General features: G+C 50.2%; 2 protein-coding genes across 4 annotated transcripts in view; both read right to left on the bottom strand.

Moving 5' to 3' along the window:
- Positions 1-20,448, bottom strand: part of LOC144798642 (transmembrane protein 272-like) — a 1,182,125-nt gene that overhangs the window by 665,285 nt on the left and 496,392 nt on the right. The window lies entirely within an intron of this gene.
- Positions 1-20,448, bottom strand: part of LOC144797817 (transmembrane protein 272-like) — a 279,379-nt gene that overhangs the window by 110,951 nt on the left and 147,980 nt on the right. For 2 of the 3 annotated variants that reach the window (XR_013603470.1, XM_078668615.1), the window contains exon 2: positions 2,583-2,633. The exons of the other annotated variant lie outside the window; for it this stretch is intronic. Coding sequence is in view for 1 of the 2 variants with exons in the window: in XM_078668615.1 (XP_078524741.1) it covers positions 2,583-2,607 (25 nt within the window). In the remaining variant the exon portion in view is untranslated. The remainder of the gene's footprint in view (positions 1-2,582; positions 2,634-20,448) is intronic. 3 annotated transcript variants of the gene reach the window in all.

Genomic DNA, 20,448 nt, shown 5'->3' with positions numbered 1-20,448 from the left:
CAACCAATCTGTTTGCAGTTATGCCTCCTCGTTTACTCTGGTGGATGAGAAATATCTAAGTCACTTGGTAAAAAGTACGTAATTTTGTGCCATACAGTACCGGACTCACCCACTCTCTGTGCATGCCTGACTGTAGACTTTAGCCAGGATTAAAGCATTTAGTGATGGTGCATTTGTTCTTGAATGTTGTGGTCCACTGGTAAGCAGTGTGGCAATTTAGGGCCAGTCTTGCATGTATTCGTTTCTGAATGTGTTTTTGGCCAGGCGTGCCTGACCTTATGTTGTATCGCTGCACAGTTAAGGGTCTGTTCAGCTCCAGTGTGTGTGAGGCCTGGATGAAGGGTTGAGCTTGCAGGAGCATGGTTTGGTGAAGGAAAGCTTGGAATCACATACCACACTCAGGAAAGCTGCTGAGGCTACCACCAAAGTATGCGGCGAAGGGCCGCTAAGGTGCGGTTTTACCCACACATTTCCATTTTGGACACAATGAGACAGAGGACGTTTTCCTCCGATGCTCGGTGTGATCCAAGCGCTCTGGGATTTTGCCCCAATTTCTGGATCTGACCTCTCGTTGGAGGCAGAACTTGGTATCACCTGTAAGTTATCAGGATGGTTCGGTTTGTGCTAAGCCCTGTCCATTGGTAATGCTTTTAAAGAAATGAAGCTGCCCAGTTCAGTGAAGATCCTGGACAGCTGCTCCTGTCCAACCTCAATGATGATTGAGAAGGCTATCAGGTTCTGCTGTGTCATGGGCCGCTGTACATCATCTATGTTCGTGAAATAGATCTTTCTTTCCTCATCAACCCCGACTCTTCTACCTCATTTATCCCTCACTCATCATCATCATCCTCCTTTATCCCTTCCACATCATTCCACACTTATAACCCCTCATTCCTCACTCATTTACCATCTCTCACTCACACTTCAGCCCTCACCTATTCTTCATTTGTCATCCCTGCCTCCATACCCCTGAATCCTCACTCCTAATCCGTCACTCATGATCCATTGCCCCTCTCGCACCGTCCCTCACTCACTTAAAGAGTGAGGAGTGAAATGACATTATAGTGACTTCAAATGTACACTGATCTGTACACCTTGGGATAGCCTCATCCCTGGTTGTTCATACCTCATCCCTCACACCACCTTTTAATTCTTCCCTCTCTAGTGGCAAGTGATGGTGCTGATGTAAACAGTGCCCAAATACAGGCAGGCACCTAATGCTTGAAATGATGAATGTAAACAGGCATGACCTGCTTTAAGTCAGTTTCATTTCAACACTTTCAACACATGAATTTAGAAAACAGACATTTTTCAAATGCTGGGCAATCAACAGAGGACAGGAGACAGTTGAGAAGGAAATGGGCATGGATATATATATATATATATATACATATGTGGGCATGCTTCATGGTTCTTGAATTCTCAATGACTGGAGGAAAAGTGACCTGCTGAATTTGCATTTAATTCAGTTTCCTATTGGTCAGAAGGGAATCATACAGGATAGAGGCCAGCAAGGATAGAACAGAGTAACACATTGTTTAGTAATGGCTTATTATAATTGGACAACCAGGATCCTGGTTTAGAACTGTGCACAGCATTGAGCAGCGACACGCCTGCAGGAGGCGGTTTGTTTCATATTGGTTCACGTACACAAAAACTGCACTTCGACAATAAATGCGACTCTAGTCTGATCTGGGACGGTCTTTGAGGGAATGGAGGTTACAATGCAAGCAGCAGGTGAGCCAGGGTGTACGTATGGTCACTGGTACCTTGAAGCAGTGATAGTTAATATGCTTGTGATGGTGTGATTGATAGCTGGGTAGATGGCTCATTGAGCTGGGAGTTCCATGGTTTCATGGCTGAAGAAGCGTGCACCAAAAATGGGCCAAGGTCTTGCTTCCTTGGGACACATTTCCTTCCCCAGCATGTTTACAAGGTGTAAAGTCCCCTAAATCAGAGCAGTGTTTATCATGGTTTGTCTCCTGGGGCAAGAGAGGTCTGGAGCCATTAGTACAGGTCGAGCTAGGATTGACATTTTTCAGAGAAGAACAGCCAATTTGTGTGTCTTCAGATTTTGAAAGAGTTAGGAGCTCATACTTCAAGGGAATATTTGCAAAATCCTCTATTACTTTATATCATGGTAATTCTGCCTCTAGCTGCTTTAACAATCATTTAGGAATAGTTTAGGCAGTGCTAAAATACCTTTGAACGAGTTCTCTATTCATCTGCTGTGTTAGATTAAAGATTCAAAAGGAAAAAAGACATTTTTGCTTATTTTTACGATTTGTTTTTACCAGTCTCAACAGTGGCTATGCTGGTAGAATAATGACCAGATACAACTGATGGCGATGAGCTCCCAGCTTTATGAGGGGACTGTTGTCAAATAAAACGAAACATAAATCCTGGACCAAGTACATCAGGGCACCATGCAGCCTTGAATTCAGTTGGATTCCTCTAGTCAAAGGCAGACAAATCAGGTTTACCCTGCTACAACATCATAAAGCACTTTAGGGTGTAACTCAACACATGCAGCAGGTTCAGCCTACACGTTACCAGGGCAGCACAGGGCAGGACCCACTCACCGACACTGATGCTTGCAATGGACATCACTGCTGTGATGACTGTCCCAGACACTGCAAAGGAGAAGAGAAAATCAGGTTAAAGAAAGTTAGGTCTGGGGACAACATCCAAGCTCTGATAAGCCCCTCTGTATTTAAGCCTGCTCTGTACTGCAATCCCCCCTAAGGAAACCCAGACCCGCCCCCTTATCCCAAACAACTCATTCCCCAACCCATGCCCCGCCATGAAGTAGATTCACCAAAATGCCAGTGGTAGCAGGAGTGACGTCACGCACCCTTCAAACCCAATGACATCACAGCGCTGACCCTCAGCCCCACAATACCCCCCACCCCCGATTAGCTACTGAGGGGTAGGGGGAAGGCATGGAGGGAAAGTTAGAAAAAAGTCAGGGCTCCTTGCAGCTCAATTTACTTTTTGATCCTACATTTTGTTCCAGAGACCAGGGATTGCTTAGGTAGCGCAAAGGGGACCAAAGGCCAGGATACGGTGACACGGGTAGCAGCGGCTACCCCTTTATTCACATCCATGGCCTGAATACTCCTCCTGCTTAAACAGGGGGAATTATAAAGTTGTCATTACCCGGGCTGCAGTCACCCTTCTTCATATTCACCCCCTGATTTATCATGAAATGAACAGTGCCCAAGCTCTAGTCTATGTAATCTGATTAAACGTCATTTAAGCAAGGCAACTAGAAGAAAAACCTTTGGTTCACTTACGAGCTGCATTATTGCTCATCTAGAGGTGATGTTATAGTTACCTTTACTCTTGTTGCAGGAACCAGTGGGCTGGAGTCACTCTGAGCAGACAAAATGGCAATACAATGTATTTACAGTCAGAAAGATCACCACTGCTGGGACTGAATATATCTAATTTAATTAAATGTACCCTTTCCTTCTGAGGCAGCTAGTCTCTGAAACCATTGATTACACAGGAGACCTGTTCGCTCCTTTGCTCTGGTGGTTTTGGGGATTTCTTGAACACATTAATGCACCATACACTCTGCTACATCAGAAAATCAATCCACACGCCTATAGTGTCTGGTATTAGATCTACAACTAAATTGTAATTTATTATAATTTCTTTATTTTTTTTTTAAACACACATGGACCCATGTTTTCCTCTGGAAGATTTCAGTACATTTCTGAACCAATTTTTAGGTCTTGCCTAGAAAAACGCAGCGCATGCGCTGTTCACCATGGCGGTTTGGTGCGCGAAGGGGACAAAACATGTGCGTGCCCGGACGGCACATGGGCACGCGCACGGCGTGTCTTTCAGCTTGCGTATGGACAGCCAATGTGCACGCACGCACAATCACAGTGTCTCTTTAAGCTTGTTTAAAGTGCATGCAAACAAGGGACTGCTGCTGATAAATTTTCAGTTGAAGCAATCCTGGACGGGCGACATAAAGCATGTCTTATGGCTTTCAAGGTGGAGTTTGAGCCACATAGGAGGCTGTAAAAGCATGTCACGGTAAGGTCACTCTGGCCTGAATGGCATTAATAGCATCTGCCACCAATTCCAGCCCACCCAGTGGTAAGATATAGCAGCTCGAGGGAAGACCCGGGGACTATTGCAGCGGTGATGTTGTCAGCAGCTGCTTTAGCATTTTTTACCAACGCTAGGTCTGGTCAGATGGATGTCCGCAATCATAGCAGACTTTGCCTGATTATACTGGATAAAAGGGATAAATGTGGCACTATTCGGGTACCGATAACTTGTGCATGGAAAGGACCTCGTCCAAAGCTCGTTAAGAGTTAAATATGTCAATGGATCAGACACACCAGGGTGCAAGCTTGGTCTTTCAAGAATACCATATGCAAAGCATGAGGTATTTCCACAAGCACAAAGTTCTTGTCAAATGTATTGTTTTTCAGAGCATCACGAATGTGCAGGCATAGGGGAACAACGATAAATGCTTGTTGTTTAGATTGGCATTGTTGTCTTTCTATTCATTTGTTCAGAACAACACAATATGGTAGTCCATGTGACTAGTGAGGGCCCTTTGGTGATTGTTGCATGACTGCTTACCTTCCCTGTGGCATATTTCCTTCCGGTCAGGCTAGGGGACATACTTCGAGCTGATCGAAAGGGACAAGTCACCAGTGCTATATTAAGCGGTTTAAGTGGGCCGAAAAAACTGGGGGGGGGTCTCTCGAAGGGGTTTGATTGATAATTAAGAGTGTGGTTTGAAAACGTGTAAGTTAAAATTCTGTGCTTAGCATAGTGTGCCGCCCGACTGGTATTTTGCTGCTTCTGTCATTGCATCCAGGTTCTTATTTGCATAAGAGGCATAGGCAAAAACTATGTCTACATTGTATATAATATTAAAAATGCTTTCATTGTAAAACAAGACTGTGGAAGTACTCTAGCCAGTCTCTTTGAAGTAACATCAAAGGCAATGAAGGGTGGTGCTGCTGCAGAGTTACGATTTGTTTTCCACCCTGGCAGCCCGATAGGGACCCCGTCTCAGCACCTGCTTTTTAGAACTGCAATTGCTGAGCACCAGCAGGGACCGTCCCACTTCAAGCCCTGTCCATATTGTTAATTGATCAAAAAGGATAGGCCCCCAGACCCATAGTTAGCTGATCGTAAGGGACAGGCCTCCAGAGCTCACAGATTTCTTATCAATCGAGGCCCAGGCACTTGTCAGGTCATTGTTACCTTTCAGGCTCTGATAGATGGAATACTATGACAGGATCTTATGAGGCATGAATTTGGAATTCTGATTCTTGATTGAAACTAAAGATGCAATGGCCAACGAAAGAACCCTCAGATTCTGATGGGTCTCCTACTCAGCTGTGGGGGCATATCAGGCAATCGCACTACTACGTATACTGAGGGGGAAGGTGGACAAATCTGGTGAAGAGGAAATACAGATTGATGAGTGGACTAATAAAAAGTATCAAGAGGCCGCTGCATTCCAGGTAGTGGATGTTTAGAAGGGTCCTACCATTGAGGTCGTTAACCAAGATCATGGTCTCTATGTAAGGACATGGAAGCCCTGACCTTTTACCTTTAGAAAACAAGCATTTGCAATGCAATAGGTCTCGCATTTAAACGAGTTTAAGGTATTGGCATTGTAAATGACAATCCCTTTTATTTATGTTTTAAAAGACAAAAATATGCATTGTCTTTTACAATGCCAATAGCTTAAACTTGCGTAAAAGCGAGACCTATTGCATTGCAAATGCTTGTTCTACTTCTCATGTTCAATTCAATGGTTTACTTTATTCTGTTTCAATTAGTAGAAAACCATAACAGTACATACATGTCACATTAAAACAATTGTCAGTAGAAAAAACATGAATTGTTTTTTAAAAATACAATTAAGTTAAAATGCACAGCAAAAGATTAAAAGCGTCAAACTTCAGTTCTAAGTTCGTTCTGTGGTGAATACAAAATTTTAAAAACCTGGCTTTGTTTAGTGCTAGAAAATCAGACTCAAGAAGTTGGAGAACCAAGAGAGCAGGATGACATTGGCATAGCCCCAAAGTTTTTAAAAATGTAGCAATCCATCTCTTTCTCGGTTCTGAGTAGAATTTGCAAAAAAGGGTCAAATGTAAAAGAGATTGGCGAGAGATACCATCACAAGGGCACTGACAAAGCGGCTGTGACCAATCATTAACAGTAGGGAATGTGACAAGCTGATGGAAGATGTTGAGCCTAAACCGGGTCAGCAAAAATCTATCGTAACTGCTTAGGTTCCAGGTTAAGTATGGCTGAATCAGCAAAGAGGTTTGGAACAACAAAGCATGCTGAACCGAGGTTTTATTGGCTTCAACTGTCAAACGGAGTTCTGCTAGATGGGTTAAGCATTGATTTTTTAACATTTTTCTAGAGATCAGTTCCAATTCTGGCGGATTGTGATAGAATTTCTCTAGGCCCAGATCTTAGAGGAACATAACGTATCTAAGCCAACCAATCTTGTTAACATTTTCAAGCAGAATACAATCCTTCAATATACTTTGGGTAAGGACGAACTTTTTTGAGGTCCAAACATGGTGCCATAAGAGTATAGGCTGAATCTTTATGATGTCAGTGATATAGGGCAGGCCTAACTCTAAATGGCAGCTAAATGTTGATGTACCCTGGGGAACGGCAAGAAGGAACTTCAAAAAACTGTTTTCCACTTTTTGGATGGCTTCTGGCTGGATGTAGCCCCACACCCCGGCCCCATAGATGGCGGTACTGATACATTTGGCCTGATAGATGCGAATCATCTCCTCGGGCAGTCTTCTTCCCAGTCTCTATGTAAAGTTTACTAGGGCCATAGTTGATTTTAAAAACTGCAATTTTCTGGCCTCAATAGCTTTCCTCCAAGTGCCCTTTTCATCGATTAGGACTCCAAGATAGGGATAGGTTGGGGTTTAGTCTACACTAGAATTGTTTATATAAATTGTTCTCCCTTTTCTTTGTTTTGGGCCGCAATACATAAAAATAAACATTAAAAAAACGTATTAAGTCTAGATTTGACATAAATGTGTTATATCGTGTCAGTGAGCGCTGAAGTTCATGGGGAGTGCGGGCTATAATCACCACGTCATCCGCATAAAGGAGAGCGGGGATCGGACGATGTTGAATTAAAGGTAGGTCCTGGGACCCCTCCAGCATGGCTTCTTCTAGGGTATTTGTGTAGAGGGTAAAAAGGAAGGGGGCCAGGACACAGCCCTGTCTGACTCCCCGCTCAACCCTGAAAGGTGCTGTCAGCTCGCCCCCCCAAGCCAAATCTCAATCTAGCTGTGGCGTTGCTGTAAATTTCACGAAGAAAATTAACTAGCAATGGGTCGACTCCCATTTCTGTTAAGATATCCCATAGCTTAGAATGACCCACGCAGTCGAACGCTGCGGTAAGATCTACGTAGGCCAAGTGAAGACTGCCACCTTTTGCATCCACGTATTTGCCCTTGAGTAAACACAGGTTTAAAACCTGCTCGATGGTGCCCAGGCCTTCCCTAAATCCATACTGAATGTCAGATATGAACTTGTTGTCTTCGGTCCAGGACTGTAGGCGTTCTAGAATGATGCGCCCCACGACTTTTCCGAAAGAGTCCAGTAATGAAATAGGACGATAACAAGTTGGACTAAGTCGATCGCCCTTTTTAGGGCGAGGACCGTCACACTGCGTAGCAGTGGGCGGAGTCCGAAGATTTTATGTTAGGTTAGGTGGGCTTTAACTCGCCCCTCTCCTCCATTGGCTGGCTTCCTAAATGGAGGCCAGCCATTGGAGGAGAGGGCCATCACTCCTTTCAAGCCCTGTCTCTTTCGGATTCAGGGGCGTGTTTTTTGCATTCTTTTGCCCTGTGACGTCATCCGTCACTCAGAACGCAAAAAACACGCCCCCGATTTCAAAATTTTCGGAGCTTTGTGGCCGCCATTTTGCTGCTCGGTAAAACCAGGAGAGCAGCGTCTACCGAGGACATGAGGTAACTATCCCTTGTCTTGCCTCTGCCACCCTCTTTGTGTTGATTTTCTTGCCTCTGTGCCCACAGCCCTCCTCCATCCCGCTCTCACCACCCTTCACTCCGCCCGCAGCTCTCCTTCATCCAAGTCCAAGTATGGTCAGTCATTTAAGCCACAATATTCTGTACAGAAGATGCATTCACCACCAGTCTGGGCCTCTACTAACGAGAGTCGTGCGGTGTGTATCTTTTCAGAGGCGGTGAATCTTCTCTGCTTCCTATTACAGTGGGTGGGTGTAATCTTAATTTCAGTCATTCATCATTGTGGCAACTGGTATTACTACCCTCCTGTTTCATTTCTTTCCAAGTGTGTGACTGCATTGCACTGATGAGCCTCTGCCGGGGTGAAACATATGTGTGGTATTTCAGAGATGCCAGAGGCTAGCCGGAACTGACACAATCTATAGATCACGTCATTAGTTTGAGCGTTTCCCTTGAATAGCTTGAGATATACAGTGCTCTTGGCTTTGAAATGTTGCAAACCTGCAGATTCTGCCTGTGGCTTGATACTGGTGTGAAATAACTATACATTGTCACGTTTTCAGTAGACTTGCATCAGAAATGTTTGTTTTGATTTTAAAAATTGAGCCCTGATGTATCTGAAATTCTTCTATAAAGCCGAGCATGCATCAAGTGAAAGCAAACGAGGTAAACAAACTGTACGATTTAAATCAGTTGCAACATATTGCCGTCCTTGCAATGTGCTGCACACCCTGTCACCAGCACTGAAGCACACCAGCACCACTCAAATACAATCATGGCAGGAACGGCCGCAGTAAATACATTACCATTAACTGAATAAAAGGAATTCAATTATTAACAGTGTTTAGAAGTGTTTTCTGAAACCCAACATAAATACTAATATAAAATTCCACGAAGGATTTACAACAGACAGTTAAAGGAAACGCATATTTTGTCTCTCAGAGAGGGCGGTCACACAGTAACATCAGACTGTCTGACGGGCGCTTTGTAGCACCCGCAGGTGACCCAGGTAAAACAAACCCTCTCCATGCCTACTGATTATTTTCTGTTTTAATGTCGCCAACCCGGGATCTGAGCAGCAGTTGTAGGATCAGGCAGCTGAGCCGCTCACGGGGGTCTCCCATGCCTCGTGGTCCCCCTCGGTCACTTAGAGAGCCGGGGAGATCTGTGTTTTACTCATCATTGATTTATTTTTGTCATGTCTTTATTGTTTATTACACATTTGGGCATTTTTCACAATTTGGCTTTCATGGCAGTGTTTAAATGTTTTTCCACATGGATTTGTTTTCCCTCGCTGTGCTTGCTCCCCTGCCCTCTGCCTGTACTTGCTCCCCTGCCCCCTAGTTCCCCTGCCCCCTGGCTGTGCTTGCTCCCCTGCCCCCTGGCAGCGCTTGCTCCCCTGCCCCCTGGCAGCGCTTGCTCCCCTGCCCCCTGGCAGCGCTTGCTCCCCTGCCCCCTAGTTCCCCTGCCCCCTGGCAGCGCTTGCTCCCCTGCCCCCTAGTTCCCCTGCCCCCTGGCTGTGCTTGCTTACCTGCACCCTGGCTGGCCTTGCTCCCCGCTCCCCTGGCTGTGCTTGCTCTCCTGTGTGTGTGGGGGGCTCTGTGTCTGTGTGGGGAGGCTCTGTGTGGGAAGGGGGGCTCTGTGTGTGTGTGGGGGGGGGCTCTGTGTCTGTGTGGGGGGGGCTCTGTGTCTGTGTGGGGGGGGCTCTGTGTCTGTGTGGGGGGGCTCTGTGTCTGTGTGGGGGGCTCTGTGTCTGGGGGGGGCTCTGTGTCTGGGGGGCTCTGTGTCTGGGGGGCTCTGTGTCTAGGGGGGGCTCTGTGTCTGTGGGGGGGGCTCTGTGTCTGTGGGGGGGGGCTCTGTGTCTGTGGGGGGGGGCTCTGTGTCTGTGGGGGGGCTCTGTGTCTGTGGGGGGGGGCTCTGTGTCTGTGGGGGGGCTCTGTGTCTGTGGGGGGGCTCTGTGTCTGTGTGGGGGGGCTCTGTGTCTGTGGGGGGGGGCTCTGTGTCTGTGGGGGGGGGCTCTGTGTCTGTGGGGGGGGCTCTGTGTCTGTGGGGGGGCTCTGTGTCTGTGGGGGGGACTCTGTGTCTGTGGGGGGGACTCTGTGTCTGTGGGGGGGCTCTGTGTCTGTGGGGGGGGCTCTGTGTCTGTGGGGGGGGGCTCTGTGTCTGTGGGGGGGGGCTCTGTGTCTGTGTGTGTGTGGCACTGTTTCTGTGTGTGTGGGGGAGCTCTGTCTAGGGGGCTCTGTGTCTGGGGGGGCTCTGTGTCTGGGGGGGCTCTGTGTCTGTCTGTGTGTGGGGGGCTCTGTGTCTGGGGGCTCTGTGTCTGTGGGGGGCTCTGTGTCTGTGGGGGGCTCTGTGTCTGTGGGGGGATCTGTGTCTGTGGGGGGCTCTGTGTCTGTGGGGGGCTCTGTGTCTGTGTGTGTGGGGCTCTGTGTCTGTGTGTGTGGGGCTCTGCGTCTGTGTGTGTGGGGCTCTGCGTCTGGGGCTCTGGGGCTCTGGGGCTCTGGGGCTCTGGGGCTCTGCGTCTGGGGCTCTGCATCTGGGGCTCTGGGGCTCTGCGTCTGGGGCTCTGGGGCTCTGCGTCTGGGGCTCTGGGGCTCTGCGTCTGGGGCTCTGGGGCTCTGCGTCTGGGGCTCTGGGGCTCTGCGTCTGGGGCTCTGGGGCTCTGCGTCTGGGGCTCTGCGTCTGGGGCTCTGGGGCTCTGCGTCTGGGGCTTTGTGTCTCAGTGTGTGGGGCTCTGTGTCTGTGTGTGTGTGGGGCTCTGTGTGTGTGTGGGGGGCTCTGTGTGTGTGTGGGGGGCTCTGTGTGTGTGTGGGGGGCTCTGTGTGTGTGTGGGGGGCTCTGTGTGTGGGGGGCTCTGTGTGTGTGGGGGGCTCTGTGTGTGTGTGGGGGGCTCTGTGTGTGTGTGGGGGGCTCTGTGTGTGTGTGGGGCTCTGTGTCTCTGTGTGTGGGGCTCTGTGTCTCTGTGTGTGGGGCTCTGTGTCTCTGTGTGTGGGGGCTCTGTGTCTCTGTGTGTGGGGGCTCTGTGTCTCTGTGTGTGGGGGGCTCTGTGTCTCTGTGTGTGGGGGGCTCTGTGTCTCTGTGTGTGGGGCTCTGTGTCTCTGTGTGTGGGGCTCTGTGTCTCTGTGTGTGGGGCTCTGTGTCTCTGTGTGTGGGGCTCTGTGTCTCTGTGTGTGGGGCTCTGTGTCTCTGTGTGTGGGGCTCTGTGTCTCTGTGTGTGGGGCTCTGTGTCTCTGTGTGTGGGGCTCTGTGTCTTTGTGTGTGGGGCTCTGTGTCTCTGTGTGTGGGGCTCTGTGTCTCTGTGTGTGGGGCTCTGTGTGTGGGGCTCTGTGCCTCTGTGTGTGGGGGGCTCTGTGTCTGTGTGTGGGGCTCTGTGTCTCTGTGTGTGGGGCTCTGTGTCTCTGTGTGTGGGGGCTCTGTGTCTCTGTGTGTGGGGGCTCTGTGTCTCTGTGTGTGGGGGGCTCTGTATCTCTGTGTGTGGGGGGCTCTGTGTGTCTGTGTGTGGGGGCTCTGTGTCTCTGTGTGTGGGGCTCTGTGTCTCTGTGTGTGGGGCTCTGTGTCTCTGTGTGTGGGGCTCTGTGTCTCTGTGTGTGGGGCTCTGTGTCTCTGTGTGTGGGGCTCTGTGTCTCTGTGTGTGGGGCTCTGTGTCTCTGTGTGTGGGGCTCTGTGTCTCTGTGTGTGGGGCTCTGTGTCTCTGTGTGTGGGGCTCTGTGTCTCTGTGTGTGGGGCTCTGTGTCTCTGTTTGTGGGGCTCTGTGTGTGGGGCTCTGTGTCTCTGTGTGTGGGGCTCTGTGTCTCTGTGTGTGGGGCTCTGTGTCTCTGTGTGTGGGGCTCTGTGTCTCTGTGTGTGGGGCTCTGTGTCTCTGTGTGTGGGGCTCTGTGTCTCTGTGTGTGGGGCTCTGTGTCTCTGTGTGTGGGTGTTGGACAGGCCACATGAAGGGCTCGCTCCCTCCCCGCAGGACATGGCCAGGGCCACCGTCAGCACCATTGCCCGGCCCAGCCGCCATCTTGGACACGGCACCACGCGGCCGCGCGGCCTCAGCCCGACCCCAACCCTGGGCCTGGCCAGGCCCCGACATCCCGGCACCACCCTCCACCCAGGAGGTGAACGGACCACTTGGCAGGTCAATGGGAGTAAGAAGTGTCGATGGCTCTCCCCCGCCAGGTGCCGAGCACCCCCAGCCTCCTCGGGCGCTGGCTCCACCCCCCTGCTGGGTGTCTGGACTCCCTCATCCCAGACCTCCCGACCTCCAAGAGCGAGGGTCCGGACATCAAAGGGCGTCAGACCTATAACTGAGGCCGCCCCAGGACAGGAAGGCAGTTGTATCCTGGAGTCGAGAGACACCGCGACGAACTCATCCTTGACGGACTGCTGGCGCTGCCACAGCCCTGCCTTGTGAACTATTGTCCTGCCTGCTGGCGCTGCCGCGGCCCTCTGCAACCTTCATCCTCGTGGGACCTGCTGGCGCTGCCGCGTCCCGTTGTAACCTTCATCCTCGTGGGACCTGCTGGCGCTGCCGCGGCCCGTTGCAACCTGCATTCTCGTGGGACCTGCTAGCGCTGCCGCGTCCCGTTGTAACCTTCATCCTCGTTGGGACCTGCTGGCGCTGCCGCGGCCCGTTGCCACCTACGACCTCTTCGGGACCTGCCGGCGCTGCCGCGGTCTGACCCATCCGAACACCGAGCTCGAGGATTGTGAGCTATCACCGTTACACCTCCGTACCCGTGGGTACCAAGACTGTCCCGCTACCCCCTTCCCTTACTAGAGACTAGAATTGAGAGGATCATCGTGTCCTAGTCACCTTGTATCGTACCACCCGACTACAAGAATTGCCTATAAAAGGTGTTACCCTGATCTTTGTGTGGTGTCCATCTGTGGGGGGGAAGTTACCTGTCTGTGCGATCGCTAGAGACGGTCCTCACTGGAGGCCTCTCCCTTGTGCTCGGCCGACCCTCCAGGTCCCCGTCTAACATTGGTGGCTAGCGGCGCGATCCGAACCAACGCGTACCGTACAGACAGTAACTCACCCTACGACTAAAACCACAATGACGACCAAAGAGAACGGATCGGCGGAGAAGTTCCAGATGGAAAGGCTGGAAGAATACAACCACCGAGAGCTCAAACAATTTTGCATGGACTTAGGCATTGCTACCACCGGGCTAAGCACAAAAGAAGACTTCAAAAACGCCCTAGAGGCCTGGACAGAGACAAATACCGCAACCCCCCGGGACCCCGCAGCCCCGGAAGTCAACACCACCCGGACGGAAGAACGGAGAACAGGCCCTTCCCGTGAAGAGATCCAAGAGCGGGAAAAAAATAGATTACACGAGTTAGACTCAGATTAGACGGAGAATTGAAACTGGCGGAACAAAAAATAAACTTAGAACACTTACGGCTCAGAGAAGAGCGAGAGGAAAAACAGAGACAGAGAGATCTCGAAGAAAAAAGACTGGCATACGAGCACGAGTGCAAACTAGCGGAGATAGAAATACGCAAACTGAACAAAAACCTAGGGGTGCCCGAGCAACCGCACTCCCCGGGTCCTACCGAGCAGAAGGTCCACATCCCCAAGGATGTGGTCCGAGAATATCACCGGAACGACGACATACAGCAGTGGTTCAAGGCCTATGAGATTGCCATGACCGCCCACCGGGTCGCTCGAAGTGACTGGGGAGCCGGTCTATGGGGGAGATTCGTCAACGAGGGTCGTGATGCCCTGCTGCAGCTTCCGGACCATCAAATGACGTCCTATGACCATATGAAGGCCGCCCTCCTCAGTCGATATGGGCTTACACCCGAAATGTACCGCCAGAGGTTCCGCAACTGCACCCGGATCCCAGGTACAACGTGGTTGGAATACGTGAACTATTTCAGCCGAGCCTTCGAGGGGTGGATTAAGGGTAACAACGTAACCACTTACGAACAACTCTTCAATCTCATTGTGTGGGAGCACCTCTCCAACAACTGCTTCGTCGAGCTCAGGCAGCACCTCCTCGACAGTAAATTGACTGAACCCCGGCAGCTCGCCACCGAGGCTGACCGGTGGGAGAGCACCCGAGTGGCCCGGAGTGGGCCGAATGAGCAGAACAGAACCAACCAAGGTCATCATCGTCCCCGAGGAGGAGGAGGAGGCCCGGGCCGGGGCAGAGACGCCGTCCCGGCCGCGCCCACTAACGCCACCCCGGCCCCAGCAGGCCGGGGAAACCCCCCGATGCGCCCGGGGTTCCGAGCCAATGTGACGTGTCATCGATGCCAGCGAGTCGGCCACTATGCCAGTGACCCGACCTGCCCGAAGAACCAGGTCCCCGGGCCCCGCCAGATGGCGGCCGCCGCCCTGGGAGAAGAACAAGTCTCCGAAGACACTGAGACCTATGAGTCGGAGCAGTTCGAGTGGGAACCCGCCGCCATGACCCTGGCATGCCTGGGAGGAAGAGACATGGTCCCGCGGACTCCCCTGCCCGCCAACACTCGGAAGTACAGCCAATGGGTGAGCATCAATGGGCACAAGGCCGAGGCCCTGCGTGACACCGGGGCCAGTGTGACGGCCGTCCGTTGTCACCTGGTGACCCCAGAACAAATCCTACCAAACGTACTTTGCCCCGTCCGATCGGCAGATAACTCGGAGAGCCTGTGTCGGATGGCCTGCGTCCCCTTCGAATGGGGAGGAGTGTCCGGCATGCTGAAAGTAACTGTCCGCGACGATGCCCCCGTGGACTGCCTCCTGGGGAACGATCTCGAGAGCTCCCCGTGGGCCGCTGTGGAAAGAAGAGAGCATCTGGGGATGTTGGGTCTCCCGGACTGGGCGTGCGTAACCACCCGGTCCATGGCCACCCGCACCATCCCTAGACCAGAATAACCAGAATGGGCAGCACCTCCGCCCTCGATCACTCCAGAAGAAGACTTCCTCCAGACCGACCACCCGGACCCCACCACAGAGGGGTCCACACAGCCCCCCGAGCTTCCCGACCTGGCTCAGTGGCGTCAAGAAGGGGGGCCCACCCAGGAACAATTCCGGCAGGAGCAAAAGACCTGCCCCTCCCTCGAGGGATTGCGACAGCAAGCGCTCGCCCAGAGCCAAGGAGACACCACCGGGGCCCACTGGGTTTATTGGGACAATGATCTCTTGTACAGCGAGCAGAAAATCGCAGAACTGGGGGCCGGGCGAGTGCTGGTGGTGCCCCTCCACTTCAGAGACTTCCTGTTGAACCTAGCCCATGATGTCCCCCTGGCCGGGCACCTGGGCCAAGACAAGACCTACCACCGCCTGGTGACTCACTTTTTCTGGCCAAAAATGAGAAATGACGTCTCCAACCATTGCCGGTCCTGCCCGACATGCCAGGCCAGCGGGAAGAGCGGCCGCAAACTCAAGGCACCCCTACAACCATTCCCCGTGGTGACCACCCCGTTCGAAAGGGTGGGAATAGACATTGTGGGGCCCCTGGACCCCCGAACAGCACAGGGGCATCGCTTCATCCTGGTCCTGGTGGACCACGCTACCCGCTATCCTGAGGCGGTCCCCCTTCGTACTATAACAGCCCCAGTAGTGGGTCGAGCCTTGATGGGGATCTTCTCTCGAGTGGGCTTCCCCCGGGAAGTCGTCAGCGACAGGGGTACGAACTTTATTTCAAAGTATATGAAATCCCTCTGGCAGCAGTGCGGAGTCACTTACCGATTCACCACCCCCTATCACCCCCAGGGGAACGGACTGGTCGAGCGGTTCAACCGCACCCTCAAGGGGATGATCATGGGGCTGGAAGAACCCCTACGCCGCCAGTGAGACGTGCTACTACCGTGCCTCCTCTTCGCCTACCGAGAAGTCCCCCAGAAGTCCCTCGGCTTCAGCCCCTTCGAACTCCTGTACGGACACCCCGTTCGCGGGCCTCTCAGCCTAGTGAAGGAGGAATGGGAAATGGCCCCCCTAAAGACCCCTCCGGACGTCTACAAATACCTCCTGACCCTCCGCAATCAGACCCGGAAATTCAGGGAGATCGCTAAAGCCAATCTGGAGGCCAGTCAAGAGGACATGAAGAAGTGGTACGACCAACATGCCTCCTCCATCGAGTTTGAACCGGGTCAGCAGGTATGGGTGATGTCCCCCATCGAACTGTGGTATATAAATAAATAATACCGGATCTAGGTTTGACTAGGCATAGCAATAACAGATAGCTCAATAAATAAGAGTCAAGATTCGAGGTAGTAGGAGTTTGCAGGTTTATTACAGAAAGGACAGGAACGGGACAACCTGCACAGGAATAGGATGGCAGCGCTGCCGGGGGCAGGACTGGTGTAAGGGAATAAGGGAGTGGATAACTTTAATAACAGTACACAAGCATATATACTAAAACAGTTGCATTACAGTGAATACAATGGGCGGAGCAGTGGGTGGAGCAGTAGGCGTGACGTGTAGCAGTCGCGAAAGATAAGGGTGAAAGTGGGTGTAACAGGGCGTATACATAGACATGTGATGCAAACGTAACAGAATATGTCATGAATGGGGTGGAAACATGGAGGGGGCTACCTAAGGAGCTGGGACCTCTAACCTGGTGGTGCGCGCAAACTGGCAATGACGTGTTACTAGGAGAAGCTGGGGGCTATGAACTCTGTACTAGGAGCAGAGACTGAAGTCTGGAGAGTCAGGGCGACATGTACCTAAGCAGTATCTAGTATCTGATGTTTAGAGAACATGTTGATAGAATCCAAAAGTTATCGGGGTAAAGGCTAACAGACTCTAAGACTGGAGCATGCATTATTCTATATGTAGTGCGTGATGAATAATATTAAATGACCATTAATACAGTATTTCTCTTACATGGAGACATAAAGGCTAGACAATGATGGAAACTATTGATGCAGTTCAGTAGCTTTAGGAATGCAGAGAAGGAGGACTGAACTGATAACTGGAATCATAACATACTCTTGGCAGACTCAGAGGCAGAGCCAGGCTGAACCGGGCACTGCAAGGCAGGAAGTAAGTGAAGGGTCAGGAACACAGGTGGGGGCTGTATCGCTCCTCAGCGAGGGCTCAGGAGACAGAAGCTGAATCTGGTGTCCAGGCCCTTTTGAGGCCTAGAAACGGGAACTTTACAATGAAATAACGTGCACACTGGGAAACGTGGCAACGTAACTTTACATAGGCCTGATATTCGTAGTATTCACGAGAACTGGAAACTGGCATACTAGAGGTGGACACAACTATAATTGCGTCTTTAATCGAACATGGGGAATACATATGCATATTAATCATGCACACATAACATATGATGGAGGACGCGTAGGGACACAGAACATGGCAAAATTTACTTTTCCACATTCCCTCCTTGTCACTACGTTTCCATCAGGAAACATCAATATTCATGATACCATCTATCATTTCATACAGTATCATTTGCTCGTCTCAAATTTTCTGGGAACGGGATTTAGAACGGGACTTGGGACTAGGAATACAAGAGGTAGCACAAATGCCGCAAATCGCAGGGCCACATTGTATACAGAGGCAGCAGCTGAATATGATCGCTACTGCAATACCTAGAAAGGACAAGACTTTCCATCCCCAGGCGGAAATTATATTCCAGAACCAACCGGACCATGTCCAGGTGCCTGGATCTTGGTGTAACAGATGGGCAATTTTATGGAGTCTGGTTATAGCTGAATAAACAGACGGCGCGTTATTTGGAATGAAAATGCAGCAACTAGATCCGATGACTCTACAGGCCCCGCCCCTATCGGCCAGTATGACGTCAAGGACGAGACGATTCTGTAAAACGACAAATCTCATAGCAGATTGCTCTTCAGTCAAGTTACCTAGGGCAGAGGCAGTCTCATTAACTACTGCTTCAAGGGTTCTGGTTAACCTACGAATTAGCTTACTATTCTGGATAGGTCCTATAAAGAAGAAGAAACCTCTATTGAAATCTGAATACTGTTCTAGAGCAGTTTCAGTATAATCGACAATGGGGGACTCCCTTCTATGTCTAATGTGTACTAGATGTGTGTTTCTATGATAATCAGATGGAGCTAGGAAAACAGGTGGCAGTAGGAAGGCAATGTAACAGGTTCCCTCCCAATCGAGGGGCAAACGAACATATGCGGTCTGACCACAAATAAAATAAGAATGACGTGAAGCTTTGAAAATAGATTTCCCACTGTCACTATATTTGATAATAGTAGTACAATCACTATGTCCTACATGTACGGAACCATTATTTCGGACACATAATTCGCCTTTGACTGGTAGTACTGAAATAGCAGGTAAGTCTGGAGTAGAATCAGACTGAACATTCAGGACCATGAAATTCGAAGAATAATTACCTAAATTGTAAACTTCGTTTTCTAGATCTAACCCTGTTCTGTGGGGAAGACCTTGCTTGTCTGGAAAACATGTACTGTTAGGAAAAGACATATCTGTTGAGGATGACGTTAACGTGGACCATGCTCCACACGAACCATTATGTGAAAATGGATAAGGAAAGAGTGGCAAAACTCCCTTCGGTGTCTGGAAAGGGGGAAGTCGACCACATATCCAACAATTAGTGGCATTGCTGGTCTGGTGTGAATAATGTAACATGCGGATAAAAGAATTGTTGCGCATAGCGAGGCGGTAAGAGAGTTCATGAGGAGGCAGATCACTAAACGTGTGCTCTACTGTAGCATTAGAGGACTTATTTACATGAGAAACTGGAAAATACAGGTAAAATGCATAACTGGTGCAGGAAATCATAATGCTGAGAAACAATATGAAACTCAGAAAAACGATACATCGGATTGAGTTTTGACTAACTCTCTCACTATGGGGGTCTATTTTATACATGTCAGAAACCGGTCTAACCGTTTCACCTAGGGGAGGACTTAGACAATCAAACTGGCTGACTTATTTTACTAGACCTTAGTTTTAATTTATACTCCTGTGGCGGAGTTTTCTCTAACAGGGAGGGTTCAGTAGTATTGTCTTTTGCGGGACAGTCCTTAAGAATAGTACTTTGGCAATTTTTAGAATCCTCGGAAATGTTCTTTGAGACAGGTTTCAGTCCATAAAACTTTTTGATATGCGAAAGATGCACCCAGCCTTTGCGTCCCTCCAACTTCACGGCTGTACGGGTGGCGAGGAGGACCTGTCGGGGCTCCTTCCAGCGAGGCTCCAGCGGACTTGAACGATCGAAATTTCGCACTAGGACCATGGATCCGGGAACGATTTCATGCGGTGCCACCTCGGTATTGTCTGGAAACGCGGCAGCAACCTGTGAACGACAAGAGTTGAGGGCAGACATCAAGGAAGCTAGGTAATCTGTCAGCATATTACTTGAAACATCGGTAATACTTCGGGGTCTAGGAGTACCCCACATGTTAGGGGGGCGGCCGAAAACGACCTCGTACGGGGACAGACCTGATCTGGAATGTGCGACCATGCGCATGTAAAACAGAGCAACTGGCAGAGCTACTAGCCAGTCCACACCTTTCTCTTGACAAACTTTTGCAATGCGGATTTTCAAAGTCTGGTTATGTCTCTCTACGAGACCGGCTGCTTCAGGATGGCGTACACAATGGAACTTCCACTGGTACCCTAACAGAAGGGAAACATGCTTCATGAGTTCAGATGAGAATTGCTGGCCGTTGTCAGAATATAAGACTCTAGGGAGTCCGTAACGGGGGAAGAACTCACGAACCAACTGCTTGGCAGTGGTCGCGGCTGTGTAATCTGGAACTGGATATGCCTCCGTCCACCTGGACAAAGCGCATACAACTACGAGGACATACTTGAAACCTCGACATCGCTCCATCTGAATGTAATCCATCTGGAGGACTTCAAAAGGGTGGTCAGGGGGCTGGAATCCACCTTGTTCCACCGGGACACTTTTACCTGGATTGAACTGACAACATATCATACAGGTACGGACTTTCTGCTTGGCTGCAGCTGGTAAATGTTTGTTGAACCAAATGTTCTGGATACTATCTAACATAGCTTTTTCTCCTAAATGTGCTGGACTATGTGCGGTATTAACAATGACTTGAACCATAGAGTCGGGGAGAAACCATGTGGCTTTACCCTTCGTTACCCATCCCTGATCTGTCTGGACCCCTCCTTGTTCGGACCATTTCTTGATTTCATCGGGGGTAGCATGCAACTGGATGTCTATGACATCTTGAGTAGGGTCTTTAACTGTCATACATGTAGTCGGATCTGGAGTATGTGTCTGTGTCGGGTTAACTGAAATGTCTGGAGTCTGTGCTGTAAGCTTGGCTGTGCGATCTGCTAGATCGTTACCCTGAGAAATAGTGTCAGTAACTTTCGTATGTGCTTTGCACTTCATGATAGCAATAGATGTCGGTAAATGTATGGCATCTAACAGGGCTTGAATAAGGAGACCATGCTGAATCTTGGTTCCATGGGAAGTCATGAAACCTCTCTCCTGCCAGAGCACTCCAAAGTCGTGTA

This window comes from Lissotriton helveticus, chromosome 12, assembly GCF_964261635.1.
Source record: "Lissotriton helveticus chromosome 12, aLisHel1.1, whole genome shotgun sequence".
NCBI lineage: Eukaryota > Metazoa > Chordata > Amphibia > Caudata > Salamandridae > Lissotriton > Lissotriton helveticus.
Note: the sequence above shows the minus strand (reverse complement) of the source record. Positions and strands in the feature narration are given on the sequence as shown.